Raw genomic sequence first — 18,274 nt, 5'->3', positions numbered from 1 at the left:
GTTCCCTTACTTTCATAAGATTTTTTTCAGTTATGTGTACCCAAATACTGTATGTTTAAATTCACATTATGTTGTCTCAATTAACATGCTTTTATTTTGAAGGCGGAATTGCTGAACCGGAAGTTAACTTGACCCTAAACCTGGCATGAAAAATAAACAAACACAGATTGAAACAACTTCAACAACTGCGTGATTTGGTTGAGTTTTATTGTACTCGAACACGACCTGTTGCTTGTTCTAAAACGGACATGTAGGTTAGCTAGTTTCCATTTCGCCCAGCCGGAGCTTGTTCCGTCAGTCCGTTGCTAGTGCGGCTCCTATGCGACGGCGACTCCTTGTGGCGGTTTATGTGGCAATAAGTTAGCAAGACGGGCTGTCTCCTTATTGTCTGTGGCCAGCTAAGTTACAGTCGCTGGTGGCGATCCTGCTTGGTCTGGACAGAAAACATCAAGGTTGCAGGTAAACAATGTCGATTTCATGCGGCTATTTTAAATAGCAAGATGTTGGTCGTATGCATTCACTCGAGTCCTGTGTTTGAAACAAGCATGCTAGCTAACTGCTTGCCAGCTAACGTTAACTCAGAAGGCCGCGTTATCCGCTTTTCAATAAAGGAAGGAAGAGGAAACAAATCCAGCTACGTTAACGTTACCTTTGTTAGCTAATACTAGCATTTGAATATTTGATTAAACATATCAATAACCGATTTGATGAAGAAGCTAACCTAACCTGGTAGTTCGCCACTAATGTAATGTCATACGAGTCCAAATGCTCAACTAACTTTGGCCAACTAACGTATGCTAAGGTTAGCTAAGGAACGTTATTGTTTTTGTTTGCTTGATAGCAGCAGGCTAAAAAAAATGTATTACAGCTAACATGATAGTCCAAGAGCCCAGTTTCACACATTCGCGCTTATAACCCCCAGCGTGTTCAGCGGGCGAAATGCGAGTGGTTCTTATTCATTATGAATCAACAATAATTACCCTCGTTTCCCTGCATTAGAGAAACAGCTTGGCGAGGAAAGCCATTATTGGTAATAATGGCATTAATTAAACGCAATCAGATTCTACTCTCAAGTTTGCAATGAAAAAGCAGTGTTACAAAATATACAGTCGGGCATGTAGTGGAGGATAAAGCCACATAAGCTCGGTTTAACTACCCCTTTATTTGCGGATTAGAGCTGACCCACCTTTCCAGGCCGATATAAATCTTAATCATACGTCATAGTGTCAAACTGCACGTTCATGAAGGTAGGATCTTTAAGGGAAAAAAAATAAATCCGACAATATAATTCGATTTCTTTATATTGGTGGTGGTTCACCTGATGCTGCTCACCAACTGTAGGCCTCAGCTTGCTCATCTTTTTATTTACCATTACTACCATTACATCACTGCACAATCGTATTGGGGCCTCTCAGTAATCTGTCCACGTGTGGTCACGTCATTGTTTTAGTCATGGCAGTTTACTATTTTGGCTGTCCTGTTTTACAGGATTTTTAAAGTAACTACAAACAAGTTTTGCCTGCCTACTAAACTCTCAGGTAGCCCAGTTGAAGTGGGGTTTTTTTCTGAGCACCTATGCAGAAATGCTTAATTATAATTTGCAGAAGGAATGTAAATGAGCTATTGTAGTGTCATTTCCTTGAAGAGGACTTCAATAATGGTTCCACTACTCCTACGTTTTCGATTATGTTTGCAGCTAACATTTGTTTGCATGGATAGGAAACATTGATGAATTTTCCTTTCCTTTTCACACATGCATTCCACGCCTCCCATCTGGGTGTCATCCAGACTTCACTCACTCTAGTCTGTTCCTAATGGCATCAAAAACTTGCAAAACACACTACTAGTCTGAGAAGTTGAATTTATCATTTAAAAGAAGAATTGGCAATTGAATATATCAAACATCCATCATTGCAGAAAAATCAGGAAGAACAGCCTTTGATGGCGCTTTATTTATCCATTAGATATTGTCCCATTTGAGGGTGTTGGTGATGATGGACCATAGGAACTGGAATAGCGGAGGGAAGAGGGGTAACGGCCAAAACTGAGTTTGAGCCAAGTCTTAAAGCACGCTTTTGGTTGAAACACCCATCTCTTTGCCCCATGCACAATAATGTAATTGCTAATTTTTATTTTTGCTGTTCACTCAGAACAAGTGAGATTCTGTTTGTTTTTTTCTCTCTTGCTACAGGCATGCCGAGTCTAAAGCTGATATCTGCAACTGACACACAGTATTCAGCAGCTGTGCTGAAGTCAATGAACGAGCAACGAAATCATGGATTATTTTGCGATGTCACCATCATTATACAGGACAAGAAATTCAGAGCTCACAAAACCATCCTGTCTGCCTCAAGTACTTACTTCCACCAGCTCTTCTCTGTAGCTGGACAAGTAATTGAGCTAAACTTCATCAGAGCAGAAATCTTTGAGGAGATTCTTAATTACATTTACAGTTCCAAGATTGTCCGTGTTCGCTCTGACATGCTGGAGGAGCTCATAAATGCTGGACAGATACTGGGTGTGAAGTTCATTGCAAACTTGGGGTTACCACTGTCTCAAGTTAAGGGCCTACCTGGTCTGTCCAAAGAGACAGAAAACAAAAATGACACAGCCACAGAGGTGATGCCAATCATCACAGAGTCCTTTTCAATATCTGCAGAGGAATTCAATCAGACATGCAAAACTGCTGATAATGATGAGGACTCAGACAGTGATGTTTTGTTTGTCTCAGAAACAGACGCTCAAACCAGAGCAGCCAATCAGAAATCCAAGTCTGGTGAGGTAATTGATTTGGATGCTGCTGACTTGGAAAACGTAGCGCCAAAGCAAAATCAAGAAGCAAGTGATGCGGTTGCACAAAAGGAAAAAAAAGGCCCAGCCCCTACGAAAGCAGAACCCGCAAAGCCGCAAAATGTCAATTGCTCTCCTCAAAGTTTGCCAGACAGCAGCAGCCCTCGGCAAGGCCCGGAAACTACTTCCAATAATCTATCTTCCCCTGCCAGAGTCTCCTCAGGAAGCGCGCCCACAACACCAGCCAGGTCAAGTAGTTTCACTCCTGAGCCCTCTAGCGCCTCACAGTCCTCTGAGAACAGCGATATAATGGGAGTCCACAAGAAGCAGGTCTCTACTAACACTCAGCAGGGGGATTTCAAAATACGGCTCCTAGATGTGTCGTCTGGAGGCCCAGAAAACAAAACTGATCTTTCCCAATCAGTTTTAGCTGCGAAAAAGACAATTACACTAGATAAGGCCTCAGAAATTGACTCTATTTCTTCAGGTTGTAAGGTGTATGCCAATATTGGGGAAAACACATACGATATTGTCCCAGTGAAGGAAGACCCAGGAGAGGGAGGCTCTAAAGCCAATAAAGGGAAGAGATCCTTAATGTCCACCCCCTTAAAGCCCTTTGACAAAACCCCCGAGTCACCAAAGGGTGGCCCGAACAAGAAAAAGGCCAAAACGGAGCTTGAGGATCATTATGAGCTTATTATGGATGGGAAGACTTTCTATGTGTGCGTCGTCTGCAAGCGTCCGTATGTGTGTCTGACGAGTCTCCGTCGCCATTTCAACACTCACTCCTGGGAGAAGAAGTACCCCTGTCGCTACTGCGACAAAGTCTTTGCCCTGGCGGAGTACAGAACTAAGCATGAAATCCACCACACAGGAGAAAGGCGGTACCAGTGCTTGATGTGTAATGAAATGTTTCTGAACTACCAGCTGCTCTCCACCCACTGCAAACAGGCCCACAACCAGGATCCCTGTGGGAGAAAAGAGAAGGACGACGCCGAAAACAACCTGTACCGCCTGCTTCCTTGTAAAACCCTGCAGATGAAGTCTTACTCATGGACTACCGATGAAGCGGGGATTCCCGTCATCTCCGAGGACGGCAGCGTGCAGCACATAACCCCCGGTGACGAAGACGTCCACTCTTCCACTCAGAGCAAAATGTTGAACTGGAATGACATCTTTGTGGAGCCTAATGCTCACATGCAGCCCGGCGCCCACACTCGAGCGGGGTCGACCATGAACCCCCCTCCCCAGGGATCCTCAGAATTTGACTTTGTTATACCAGAGACCTACTGAGCAAGATGGCTCACCCACTGCCCCATTATCTGTGCCTTTTTCAGTGGTTTCCCCCTGTTTTGAATCATGTTTTTTGGGTCCATGTCAACAATACTGTCCTTCTAAAATGTTCACTCCTTTCATCTCACTCATAATGTTACACTGCTTTTGTAATAATCATGATCTTTTGTATTATTGAAAAATGATAATAACATTAATAAACGTTTTGTTTTGTAGTAAAGTGGTTTACATGCAGTAAAACAGTAAGAAATTAAATCTAATAAGATAAATAACACAAATTCAAAACAGGCAAAAAAGATGAGAAAATGGGTTTAACCAAGTGATGCAAAATCCTCTCTGTAAAAATTGCATTTTAATGAGCAGCTGATAATATGACTGATTTTGCCAGTCTTGGCTCCTCAGGCTAGGTTTCCAACGCCTAGGAGTTCGGAGGAAAGCTAAGGCTTGATCCCCTCTGGTCTTTAGTCTTGACTCTGGGACGGCCAGGAGGATCTGGAGCACAAAGCAAAATGTTAACAGGGACATTGAATAATGTTCTGTTTCACATCCTATTTCAGCCACGGTGGTAAATAGTATGATTTTATTCCAATTATTTACATTTAGACCTTGTTTCCTGAATCAGTTAATGCAGTTTAACAGAAACGCCCTTTCATTTTCTAGAGGGTGAATAGGTTTAACGTTTGTGAGAATGAAATCAATTAGTTGATGGATTTATGTTGAACCAGGTGACATTTTTTCTGGTTAATGTAAATGAATGCGTTTGTGGTTTCAGCAGATTTGTGTAAAATGGTGGAAGTAAACTTGGGTTGCTGAAATATCAAATCCTTCATCAGCTAATGCAGTCAAGAAGCTCCGTCTGTGTCTGAGGATCAGATGGATATTTCAGGATTCGCAACGCTTTTCTGGACTGTTATCACACCTGCTTCCCATTTGAGACCATTTATTAAACCTATTTTTCCTTTGTTTTATCAAGAGAAGCATAATTATGATCTTAAATATATTTTTTCAGTATGTTATTGTTGGATATCCCACGTCTGGGTATTGTTGCAGGGAAAATATTCAATGGTTATTTAATTTTGAATGTCTTCAAAAGTTTATAGCGTATTTGCAGTCCATTCTAAGCCCTTTGATTTAATCATGATGACCTGTGCTTTGTTTAGTTGTATTTTGTATTTTCTTATGCTGGCCATATTATTTCTTATTTGAATTCAAGATGATGTCAATGCCAAAATCTGCCTGCTATATACTGCAGGCTAGAGATTGCTTAAAAAGGTAATGATAGGAGTGACGTAAACCGAGAATGAATTCAGTCTGTACAGATAGCACTTAGCGTGGGATCATGCAGCAGAGGAATATTTTGTAATAATTTTACTTTTCCATTCTGCTTTTGTTGTGTCTGAATGTAGTTGTCAGTATGAGTAAGCAAGTAGTGCTAACACGTCCTTCTATATTACTTCCATGTCATTCAATAAAATCACTGCAGGTTTTGTTTTTAATAAACAAATAACATTGGTGTGCAATGTATATATTTGTGCTTAAGACCTTTTTTTACTTTCTTTTATTTTTCTTTTTGAAACTTATTTATTAGGTCTTTAGTGCTAGACAAAATGAAATAAAGTCAATAAAAATACTTGGTTCTATCATTATTGACATTTTATGAAATGTCTCTTCTGTCAATTAGTAGAGGTTTATCCTATTTTAAATTTGTCTTTGACAACCAGATATACCCATGTATAATTTTGTAATTAACATTTATGTACCTTGTGTACAATCTGGGCTTTGGGGCAGTGGGAATCCTGTAGCAGATCAAAACCCACAATCCCACCAAATGCAAGGTAAATCGGGTATGACCAAATGATATAAAATCCTGTCTGTAAGGCTTCAATAAATGGAAGAGTTAAATTTCACTAGTGCCATGAGTTTGTTAGCATATTGAGACTGAGCAGTAATATAACATCCTGTTCTAAATCCAAACATGGGAAAAGCTTTGAGATTTCCCATGGGTCTTTGCTGTGAAAAGATGGAACTTATGTTCTAGAGTTTGACCATAGCAACCCACTAGCCAATTTATCAACAAAAAAGACATGTTACTTACACAAAACAGTTTTTAATGGCAAGGGAAAAAAACAACACAATAGACACTTCATCAGCCCCTGAGAAAGTGTTCTTCAAATGATAAAAAGCAGTGATTAAAGCTGACGAAGGCTGGCTTCATGGGCATGGACGAAGTCTAGACTGCTACAATTTCTTTTTCACCTCCTTTGTGAAAGATAGTTTTTAGTCCTGGACTACCATTTCCTAATCCCATGTCAGCGAAACCAGCACCGAATGTTTCAAAGGTTGAACCTTACTTTGAGACTTGCTAATGTTTATTTGTGACTAAGACAACACGTTTCAGTTTGTAGATGTAATATTACTTACATAGGGGGAGATTACTGTATATACTTACCTCCTTTGCAGCATTTAGTGAAGATACAATAAATAGTTAGGGTTAGGAGTGTAATGGTTACGGTGCTTCCTTCACAACTAAATAGAATAGCTTATTCTTCAATAAACACTGATTTGCAAAATCCTCCACACATTCATTCAAGCTACTCTTGACATCAAGTGAGACAAAGTTGATAAATAGATACTATGATCTATGTTTCTGTTCCTTATGCTTATTGTGCTAAAAGAGCAACGGTATATCATAATGTTATAATTATAAGCATGTAATATCTCAATTACATTGCCTGTGATAATGTACAGGGAATCGCACTATTAACCTCTAAAGGAACAACTGCTTGGGCCTAAAACTCTGTACAGATCTGAGTTATCTAGCTGCCCGTCCGTAGATTCAGAAAAGACAAAAAAGTAGCCGTCTAACATTGGTGTTCATATCACACGGGGGTCACACCTGTGCAAATCAACCGTCAAACTGATCCTCACAATGCAAACAGTGAGGACCGTCGTCATGTGTACCGCTCGAGGCAGGAAGCATTAAACGCACTAATGTGAGGCGAACATTAAGCAGAAGCTGGAAGAAGATGGTTGAGCGTGTAGACGGAGTCCGGGTGACAGTGTGGCACAGCGCTGGAAGTCCACTTGTATTTAAGGCAGATGTGTAAACAGTCCCGGTGTTGGAGAGGTTGTCTGTCTCTTGATACACACACACACGCACACACACGCAGTGCACGGCAGAGTGTGAGCGGTACTGTTGGTTCCCTTGGGTTGGGCTGAACGGAAATTTAGCATACTTTGGTGGGATGAATGTGTGTTCAGAGCCTTTCCTCCTCGTTCCCGCTCCTGTGATGATTGGCACTCCCAGTTACAGTGACTGTGACTCATGCACCCCCAATTCCACCCCCCATCCCCCCTTGTTTCTTTGTACACATCCCAGCTCTGACTTTGCTGCTCTGGACGACTGGGGGGAAAAAACCAAGAGGCAACTTGCATTCAAACCCCTCATTCGAGATGTAACACCACCTAGTCAAGGTCCAGGAAACCGGTTCTCCACCAGACCGGCGTGTTAGGGGCTGTAGGGCGGGGGCTTCTCATCCGGGGGGTAGTAAGGAGGGGAGTAGCGTGGAGGGATCATAGTAGGCCACATGTGGCTGGCTCCAGACTGGGACTCATCTGACAGACCTGAAGAGTCAGGGAACATACAGGAGCCCTACAGAAAAAAGGTGAAAAAATAGATTAGAATGGCACATTTGTAGATCTGAATCTCACCGACAAAACAGCAGTCAGTAATACAGGGTTCAGGAAACTAGGTTCTAGATTCAGGTGCATAGGAGAGCAATTGGAACACACTGCACACTGTTTATACTTGCAATTTAAATTTTCGGTTCTGAGACCATCAAACAAATACCGAAAACTGAAATGTTGTAATGCTTCGATAAAATGTTTTAAATTGCAAGTAAACACAGGAGTAAGACAGGGTTTCCACACCCTTTCACTAATGAAATTCCAAAACTTTTCCATGACTTCTCCATGACCGCTTTTCTAATTTCCATGACCAAATTCCATTCCATGACTGAATCGCAAAGTAACCATCAACTGCACTAACACTAACTACACTAACTTTAAGCATTAGTTTGTTTTTCACTTAAAAATCTGTAATAAATCTGTAATAGTATTTTAACTCTGTCAACAAAAAATGAAAAAGAGAAATGAAAAAGTCACCAACCAGCAATATTTTCCTCCATCAGGGAGGTCTAGACTGTTTTGGAAGCAGCCACAGCTTTTTGTGACATCTGACAGTAAAACTTCATGACTTTTCCAAAACTTTTCTCCCTTTTATCATTTTTCATAACTTCTCCAGGCCTGGAAAATACTATTCCAAGACTTTTCCAGGTTTTCCAGGAGTGTGGGAACCCTGAATAATTTAATCTGTTAACATTCTTTACATGCAGAACAAAAAAAACATTTACATGAACCATTACGAATTCTGATTCTTGATATGGGTGGAGTGGTTTACCTGCAGGTCGTAGGCAGTGTATGGCGGCAGACAGGGGGCAGTGTTGTAGTAGGAGTTGAGGGAGGTGCTGGGTGCCGGAGGCTCTGACGGGATGGGGGCTGTGATCGCCTCTGGTTCACATGAGTCTGAGGCAGGAGAGGGAGTCTGACAGACAATCAAACCACAGGTGAAGGCCGTTAGTGATCTTTAGTGTCTGTCTGTCACTGCACATACCCACCAAACTATTAAAACAGCAATATCTGAGTCATCTCTACATCATCTTATATTGCCAAAAGCATAATTATAGAATTGGGTGTTTTCTGACTCATTTTGACCCTTACTGACAGGATAATTCATGCTTCCATGGTGAAAGTTGAGCCCATTCTCCAGTCTCCCTCATGAAAATCCAATGTTTTTCTGTGGTAACCTGTAGCTAGAGGGGTTTCGTAGATGTCCTACATTTTATGTATATTTTCTAAATTTTGAAATGGGTTTTGTAACAGATAAGCATTTTATTATCTTTAGGACCGTCCGACTGATTTCTGTGTCTACATGTTGAAGAATAAAGCTTGCTTACTTAGCACCTAAGTTCTTTCAGGTATTTTCTTTTATTCCTAATCTATTTCATAGGAACTACTTTCAGGCAGAAAACTTTCTCAGCTGAGAGGCTTGAAATGAGGCGGGATGTAAACAGAGGATGTTTGGATGATTGGTCAGAAGTGCCGAGACGTCCAATATAAAATAAAAAGTGTAAGCAAAGATCATGGTGAGAATTTTGGGTGTAAACTGGCTTAGCACTTGGAGAGTTGGGGTTTTTTTTGTAAATTTTGAGAATCCAACATTCTTTTGATGATACAGCTATGCTGCTATGGTGTTTTGCCAATTTCCAACGGTTCACCTGACGTCAAAGACATACCTGCTGTTTATTGCCCTGTTCACCCAGTGAGGGCTTTCTGAATGCATGCATTAATTCAAAAATGTTCAAATGGAATGGGATAGGAACTACTACACTTTATTAGGGTTAGGCTATTAGGTTAGGCCTAGCAAAAATTCTGCAGAAGCGTATCTGCTCCATGGATTGCGTTACTACACTTAGTTTGCCACCTCTGACATTTAGTTTCAATAATGTTTGGAGTTGAATGAAAGCGAATGGCGTCTAGAGGAAGAGAAATAAGTCACATGATAACTGTTTCTCTGATAATGGCATGTAAAAAATCCACAGGAATTTTTAGAAAGGACACACTATGGCCAGAATTATCCTTCAAGATCAACATCAAGGTGCTCAAATGTCATCCCGTGATTGATTTTCTTCTTCGTTGGTAAATATATGACTCTTTTGACTTACCATGTCTTTGAAGCCTCCCAACACCGCAGCAGTGATGATGCCCAGGAAGAGTGCCACGATGTTGAGGATGGTAGCGGACCATAACAGGTGGTACAGGTGGACCACATCCTGGCAGCTCTTCACATCTGTGTATTCATGGTAGCCTCCGATCACCTCGACACGGCTAGCCCAGTGGGTGGGAGAGACAGGCAGACAGTCTACAGTCAAGTCATAATAATATTCACTTACAGAGTGTTTTTTAGTGTTTAGCGATGCACCTACATTACCCACACCAACAGGCACTGAACATTTGTATTCGGGACAGAGTGAAAGACAGGTCTTGATTTACAGACAAATGGATCTATGGCTGTAAAAGCTCCGATGGTTTCAGTCCAAGTGTGAGTGGTGAAACCAGTAACAAGAGCTGCTAGAGAGCTGGGAGACTTGAATGAGGATTGGTGTTTGGTGAGGCACAAACAGAGGAGCAACGACATGCAGGAGAGATGGCATCCAACCACACACTACCATGGTGGGTTATACAACAAACATAATTACTATAGTTCATTCATCATTTATCCAAAAGAAACATATGAGTTGATCATTAATGGTCATTGTGGGGCTAGAAGAAAGGGACCTACTTCCAAATCATGGATGATTTCCTAAACTTTTTCAAAACATCTTTATTCTGAAGTCCCATAAGAGGATGTTCTCTGAAACATAGGTGAAAAGAAAAGAAACATTCTTTTTCTGATACAGTTGACCTCGCAATATTAAAAAAAACAAAAACAAAGATGACACAATGGCACGGATCCAAAATTAACAAACAATCAAAGCAACGCAACAAGGGTAACACTAAAAGTAAGTAGCCATTGTTTGAGGTTTTCAGGAGCAGAGCCGGTGCTTGTGCGGTCGGCCATGCTGCAGCATACTCACTTCCCACAGTTGTACAGGTCACAGCAGTAACAGGTGTTGCTCTTCACACGCAGGTTACAGGACATGCGCGACGGTGTCTGGCAGGGAACCTAAAGTTCAAAAAGTATTTTACGCCCCTCTCCGGCTTCTTAACAATGTCCCTGTCCTCATTCATGCTTTCACTCAACAGATTATCTACAATGGCCACGCTGTCAAGACTTCAGCGTGCAGACACAGAATTCAGGTCCAAGACATACGCTGAGGAGGAATTCAGAAAGGTCATAACATCACATCCATATTTCTGTGAACTGAAAGCGACAATGTGTGTCTTACATCACGCTCAGATGCAGTCTCACTGGAGTGGTAGTCACAGCGGCCAGCATACAGCGGCCTGAGGTCCTGCAGTACAACAACCAACATTATAATATATATGTACATTTCATAATTGGTTTACTTTAGGCAACTAAATGAGAAGAGAGAAAAATAAACATGAGAAAAGAACTCATACCTCTCATTTTGTATACCTGTATACTGAAGGTATACAAAGTGAGACAGAGAAATGTAATTTTGGCACCTCAAATGTGAAACTTGATTTAGTTGCACAAGAGTAAAATGATAAATAAGCAGAGCGTTAATAAAATATTACGTCAACACAAACTTGAGAATGTACAAGCCACCACCAGCCTTACTTATCTATGCAGTCTGTCACTACAACTTATTGCATTTTAATAAAGTTGAATTCAATAAAGTCATGTCAATAAAGTGCTATCTTATTTGATCTTATCTTATCTGTGTTTTATATGTGCCTTTTTGTAGTGTAGACATGCTCAATAAAAACCAAAAATTGTTTCACAGGAAAATTTCCAACTCACTGACATCACTGGCAGATGAAGGCCTACTAATGGTGCTGATATTCATTTTCACAAAATCATTTTAAGAGTGCATTAGTGGTTATTTATGGCTTTATGTTATTAATGTCATCTTGAATCATCTCTTTCTAGCACAATTATTTTTGACTGGGTGGTTAGGGTGCAGCAGCTGCTACAGCCTGCCATAGCTAAACAATGATGCCCTTGCAGAAGGGCATACATTTCACTATATGGATAATGCATATACAGTATATTAAGCATTTATAGTCTTATCCATAATTTATTCATTTACTTAATTAAGTAAATGCTTTATATTGAGTGATACTTACAATGTGCCTTGCAGCGAAAACTCCATCTACAATAGCACAGCAGAAGGCAGCCACCACTCCAAAACTGATGAAGACGATGGATGCCACTAACTGTTAAAGAAACAAGAGTTGGGAAAAACAGAGGAGCATCAGCTTTTTTTGCTTCATGTGAGAAGAGTCTGCACAACTAAATTTTATCATGCACTGAGTTTTTTTTCTTCCTCCCCTAGCTAATCTGGGTTGTTGCAACTGACGTTGAACTAATTTTACTGCACCAACCATACTGTACATTTGCATCAATTGTGCAATTCTAGTGTGTATCGGCGTGCACATGTGCTTTTCTGCAAGCATGAATGCCTCTGAATGAGAGGAGAGAGGGGATTGTGGGTAAACGACAACAATGATAGAGAGATCTGGCTGTCACCTAGCTCCAGTAGTGTTCATGGCTGGCCCGCTGCCAAACTCTTTATAGGCACTGCAACCCTTAATTCCCCCATTCCCCTAACTCCCTTCCTTTCACTCCTCAATGGAAGACAGCATGTATTCAATTACACATCACCCCACCCTGTCTGCAGCCACCCCAGCTAGCAGGAGGCAGACTCTGCTACTGACACAACACATTCAACAGCTAACGCTAACGGGGGATTTCTATCATAATATCTGATTACAATCGCCAATGAGAGTAAATTCAGCAGCGTATATTTGAAAACAAACTAATTTACAACAACACATCTTTTGAGATTTGACACCCATGTTACCAAGATGCAAACCTCAACCTAAAGATGTTGATAGTCAGTGGGGCTGGTCCTTCTTAATCACCAAGGCTATTTGAGTTTTGTTAATAGAATTATTGATTGCATCACAGTAATGTTAATTATCAATAATGATGAACCTAAAATAGGGATTTCAGTTGTTTACATCCATTTTCAAGGGAAAAAAACAGTGGAAAATTATTAAATGGAATTGTCAATTCACTGAAAAGTTGATTATAAGAAAATCATGTGACTATGCACTAACAAAGAATGTTTTCTGGCCTCTAATAGCCCTAGGATACTGTCACTAGTCAAACCATATAGGATCTCAATACATTTTCTGTGTAATAACAAAGGTGTAATAAACTATGGGAAGTGCTGTAGCTCAGTTTGTCATGGCACATGCATGGACTAGTATTTTAGGGTGAACAGGTTTGTGGCGTGGCTTTTGCCCCGCATCCAGACTCTGCTGGCTTATGGGAAAGTGAAGGGTATCGCGCTACAAACTCATTCTTCATTTCAGGAGTGGCAGACCCTGCATGGCACCTCCCGCCCCAGCTCCTCTCATCTGCAGTTCCTTCCCTACATTCCAGTGTGGACATCTGTCCTCCTCCGCTTACACCCGTCTATTTCTGGCTGCATTTCCCCTGAAGCCCAGGATACTTACTCTGATATACAGTCTAAACCTCCTCGACCCTGAACCTGGGCCGGATCTGCCACCGCCACTGTCACATTAACAACATAATCGAGCTGCAGACAGTCTTAAGGTACATTGGGACTTAATGACAGCTTAATGACAGTGTTCAGTGTGACTGTAGAGACCCGGAGACACGCAGCGTTGTAACTGATCTCAAAGCACAGAGGTAATATAAATCCTCTTACCATCTGCCTCTTGTTCTCTATCAAATGAGCGCCGATAATTCCCAGAAATGAGCCAAAGCCCAGCTGAAATGAGAGGAAATCGTTGTTAGGGTGTCCATCTAATTTGACTTGATTTGATAGAGCGGTGATTGAAAGAGATGGAAAATATATCAAGTATTAAATGCTTCTCTCAAGCTCGAGGAGAAACCTTTCAGTATGTTCAGATTGCCACTGACTCTTCAACATTATCACCAATTAGCAAAATACAGGATAGATTTATTTCATTTATGAGAGTGATGACAACAAAGCTTCTCTCAATCTTTTGTTGCACTTTTCCCAGCCAATTTCCCCCCCTTTGTAATCAACGTATTCTGTAGCTTTGAAATTTTTCATATTTGTACCACTTGTTCTCATAAGCCACCATAAGTTATGTAGCATGAGGTTAAGGCTGAGGGTGGCATCTTTAGAAATGTTCTTCTTCGTACAGTAGCTCCTTTCCTACTTGCTCTTTTCCTGAGTGCTAAAAGCTGAGGACTGTGAAGAAAACAAATTTATGGACCAAGATACTTACCTCACTCAGCCTCTAATGACAGCAATGCTGAATAATGAATGTGGGGAAAATTCACCCCTCAGAGACCCTTGGTAATTAGGTTCATCAGAGTCCAGGAGCGGGAAGAGCTCACTGGAAACACTCTCTTCACTCACATTTCACTCATTATGGACATTTACAGTGTAATGGCCTGTGTGTGATGCTGTTATGTGCAGGTGTGAACGTCTGACTCACAATGACTCCTGGGTAGTAGCCGCCCACGGTGATGTTCTGCGTCCTGGTCGTCGCCGCCAGGCCGAAGATGAGGATGAGCACAGATACAATGAGCAGCATCACTGTCACCATGATAGATTTCCTCTTCCTCCTCTTAAAGGAACCTAGAACACAACACATGCTGACTGTCATGCTGCAACACTAGTAGTAAAGCTATGTGAAATTACAATATGAAATTGCAACTAACATCTACTACAAGCATATGTGAGGTGGGTATGTACTGGATGTGTATCTGATCAAAACTCTGGCTAGGACAGATCATGCCACTGACTTTATCATGAAATAGACAGAATTAATATCTGCCTAGAATAGCTGCTCCAATCTATAATGTAGGCTATTTGGCCTTGTCAGTTTGTTGTTATCACAGTGTTGCAGAGGCTGACACATCCAAGAAAAAATACGCTTTTTGCAACTTCCATTATGGAGCATAAGTCAAACCGCAGGGCTGTATTTCTAGAAGCAAGATTACTCACTAAACAAGATATTTCTAAACTGACACTGAAATAACTTCTCAAATGTTGTTCACAATGAAAAATCACTGGCTGGAATGGCAACAGTACATACAAACAAAAAAACAATATCCAAGTTTCATTTGTTAAATTGTTCAAAACATTGAGTTCTTTTATCACAGATACTTGGCAATCCTGCTTCTTGAAATACCCCACAGCTCTGTTTTAAGCCAGAGTTTACAACCATTACCTATGAAACAAGTACCATTTACAGCCTTAAAATGAGTGCAAAAATCCTGTTTATCAGTCACATTCTGTATCACAAGTTCAGTCAATCAATACGTGAACGAAAAAACATCTTCAATCCAGTGAAGAGAAATCAAATCATGGGGCAACAGTGTCTCAGCAATGGGCATCATACTGCAATTATAGATTGGATTTTTAAAGGCAGCATGAAAGGATCATCACAGCAATGCAGTTCACAACAAGAAGGTTCTCTGATTATTGATTATAGGCTCTCAGTAAAACTGTATAATTCTGTAGGGGGCATCGATGGTTAAAAGTTTGTCAATTTAGAAGGCAATAATCAACTCATGTGCATGGTTCATATTTCTGTTTTACTTATTCCATTTGAATTCATTCTAAGGTGTGACAGTGCGGTCAGAGAAAAACGAATCATCCAAGCAACCTGTATGTGCTGTTTAATCAGTTTGTGGAAACATGGAGTTGGCAAGCCACAGAAGTCAGCACTCGGACTAATGATGCTGCAACATGTAGATCAATGAGAAAATGTGCTCGCCCTGTGTAACTCGGTAGGAAAGTGCCTCCTTGTCATCAGATGCTGAGCAGAGAAACCATATGGTTTAAGTCAAATGATGTCATCATGGTCCCTGCATAGTTACTGACATATAGGCTCTGAGATTTATAATGTAAAAAAATATATATACAAAGACAAAATGTTATTTTTTTTCTTGTACAACAAAAACGGGTTTTGTCTCTGTCTGTTCTTTGTTGCTACTCAAAATCATGCATGGTTAGATTTGCTTCTGTATGTAAAACCCTTGCAAAACTTTGGAGGATCTAATGCAGCATAATTTCAGGAGTTCTACGTGTAACCAGGGGACTTTTCCACAAGAATGAAAGGTTTTATTCATTTCATTTTGAGGGCAGCAGCCAAGTATCCAGCCCAAATCAGTGCCAGTCATAATCAAGCGTCCAGGCGGTGGTTACATACTAAATGTTGCCGCACCTGCAGTGACGCGCAGCGGCCTCGACCAGAAACAGGTCTGGTGATGCAATGAGTGTTTTGTCTGTTTGGAAAAAAAAAAAATCGTTCGCCTTCATTGTCCATTAAAAAACCATCTGAGGTGTTCCCATTAAACATATTAAGATTATAAATATAGCCTTTGGAGCGATGGCAAGGCAGAATGAACCATAAAAAGCATTTCACGTTCAGTAAAATATAATTAGCCCGTTTCTCCGTATCCTGTAAAAACAAAGGAGCACATTATTTGATTAAAAAAGAGAAAGCCTTGCTGACCTTGCGTACACCGACTCATGGTGGTATCAGAGAGAGTAATCGTACTGGCTTGATGGCTCTGTACAGGAGGCATGCTGGAGGATGTTTAGCAGGACGACCCTCCTCCACAAAAAACAAAAACAAAAAAAAAAGCAATTACGATTCAAGGTTAAAAACCAAATACTTAACGAGCGGCACGACTACCTGTTTACAGCTATAAGCTAACACGGACGGGGTATTGGGTTGCAGTGGCATTCTCTGACAGCAGACGTCCCGCTGAAGCCGAGTCTGTCCCATTTACATCCGCGGCTGTTGACATGTCTGTCCGTCTCTGTCCTCACGGCGTGTCGGTGGGTCGCTGCTGCTGCTGGCTGTGCGCATGTCACAGACACTGGCATTACTGAAGTAAAAGTAACGAAGTACCATTTCAGCCGTTACTCGTTTCAAAAGCACTCACTTGATGATACTCCCCACCGAGCACGGATTCGTTACACGACGCGGCTCGTTACTTTTACGTTAGCTACCGTTAGCTTTTACGTTAGCGGTTGGTCGCATCCCTCTCTTCAGTCATACAAGTCAAATGCCTCTGCTGTGAGTCGTAACAGTAACCAAATAGTTACTCCGTTACTCTGATAATTGATGTACAGCGTCATTGCCATGTTTTATCTCGATAAAAATCAAATTAGTGGGAATACTGACACCGAGAGAAAGTACATTTTCCGCCATTTCTCATCTAAATTAGCTTAGTTTGTGCGAGAATGCGACGACCAGTTATGAGGAAAACGAGTCGAGGACTGATCAAAATCATGTTGGGATGATTCAACTTCAAACTGACATTTAGAGAGGGTGATAACAAAAGTAACGGTGTGTTTTTGTATTGGGAACTATAATACATTACTTAAAATGAAATAGTAATTCACTACACTGTCGTTACTGGGTGGAAAGAAGTAAGAAAGTTAGTATAATACGTTACCACCTGGGGATTTATCACTGAAGTCGGAGGGGAAAAGCTCAGTGACAGTCTGCATTGCATCACATAAGATCAGTTAAAAAATCAGCATAACGCATGATATGTTTATGTCTTCTATATTGCCGTTAATTTTTGTGTTTCTTATACATATAAGCCTAACCATATCGTACTGATTCTACTGTCAAGCTATAAACCACAAGCTACATTTATAAGCGTGCAGCCCATATAATATATATCGACGAGCTTTGAGCGCCACCCCCTGTCAAAAATATCACACTGGTCACGATTTAGACCATGCATAGTAGAGTATTAGTGACTCTATTGCTGCCTTCAAGAGCTGTCGGAAAATATCGAATTACGATGTGAGCAGCACACGAACGACCCAACAAAAGTGATAAATACTGCTGAGAAACATTGTAATGATGGGAATAGCCTTATGCGATTTAGTCTGAATTTTATATGATATATGAATATTATACAAGTTGCCATGATGTGACGTTTAGGCGGTGGAGAGAATGGAAGACGTGTCAACATGTCAGGTATTTTATTATTGTATGCCTAATTGTTTCGATGTAAATAATTAGTATTGTTGTGTGTTTCTGTTTTCAATCTTTGCTTAAATTAATTAATTAAAACAAGCAATCAATTACATGCTTGATGCGCATTTTCTTCTCTTCATTCTGCCGACAGCTCTGTGTCACTTGATTTCTACATTAAAACACAACCCACCCAGAAAACTACTTGTGTTTCAGGGTCCATTTTGTTATTATTTTACGCCAAAAGCATTTAGATTTCGCTACGGGTTGCATTTAAGACTATTAATCCTGAAGTAGGACCTTACAGGGAGCACCTGAAGGCAGCATATCCCATTAGGAGAGTAATAGCTAGTAAACTGTGCCCAAAAATCCCATCCCATCTGACAGGGACATTTTCTACCATGCATATCATTATAATGGAAGACTCTGG

The 18,274-nt window shown here is 40.8% G+C and overlaps 2 protein-coding genes across 2 annotated transcripts; one reads left to right on the top strand and one right to left on the bottom strand.

Annotated features, from left to right (window-relative positions):
* The first annotated feature begins 360 nt into the window (after window positions 1–360).
* Window positions 361–5,679, top strand: zbtb33 (zinc finger and BTB domain containing 33). Its single transcript, XM_071539546.1, has 2 exons — window positions 361–459; window positions 2,192–5,679. Exon 2 carries the CDS (start codon window positions 2,194–2,196, stop codon window positions 4,081–4,083), a length of 1,890 nt encoding a protein of 629 aa, XP_071395647.1. The 5' UTR covers window positions 361–459; window positions 2,192–2,193; the 3' UTR covers window positions 4,084–5,679.
* A 1,912-nt stretch (window positions 5,680–7,591) lies between these two features.
* tmem255a (transmembrane protein 255A) lies at window positions 7,592–16,432 on the bottom strand. Its single transcript, XM_071539557.1, has 10 exons — window positions 16,375–16,432; window positions 14,332–14,474; window positions 13,569–13,631; window positions 11,956–12,045; window positions 11,091–11,156; window positions 10,779–10,867; window positions 10,484–10,555; window positions 9,867–10,029; window positions 8,543–8,686; window positions 7,592–7,735 (listed from the first exon to the last, which is right to left on the bottom strand). The coding sequence occupies exons 1-10, from the start codon at window positions 16,430–16,432 to the stop codon at window positions 7,592–7,594; spliced, it is 1,032 nt and encodes a 343-aa protein (XP_071395658.1).
* Between the last annotated feature and the right edge of the window lie 1,842 nt (window positions 16,433–18,274).

The sequence above is a fragment of the Centroberyx affinis genome, unplaced genomic scaffold (genome assembly GCF_046629955.1).
Source record: "Centroberyx affinis isolate AG114_WGS23_722 - 3 ecotype Tasmania unplaced genomic scaffold, CSIRO-AGI_Caff_v1 ptg003466l_1, whole genome shotgun sequence".
Lineage (NCBI taxonomy): Eukaryota > Metazoa > Chordata > Actinopteri > Beryciformes > Berycidae > Centroberyx > Centroberyx affinis.
The sequence above is the reverse complement of the archived record's forward strand: the minus strand, read 5'-3'. Positions and strand labels throughout refer to the sequence as shown.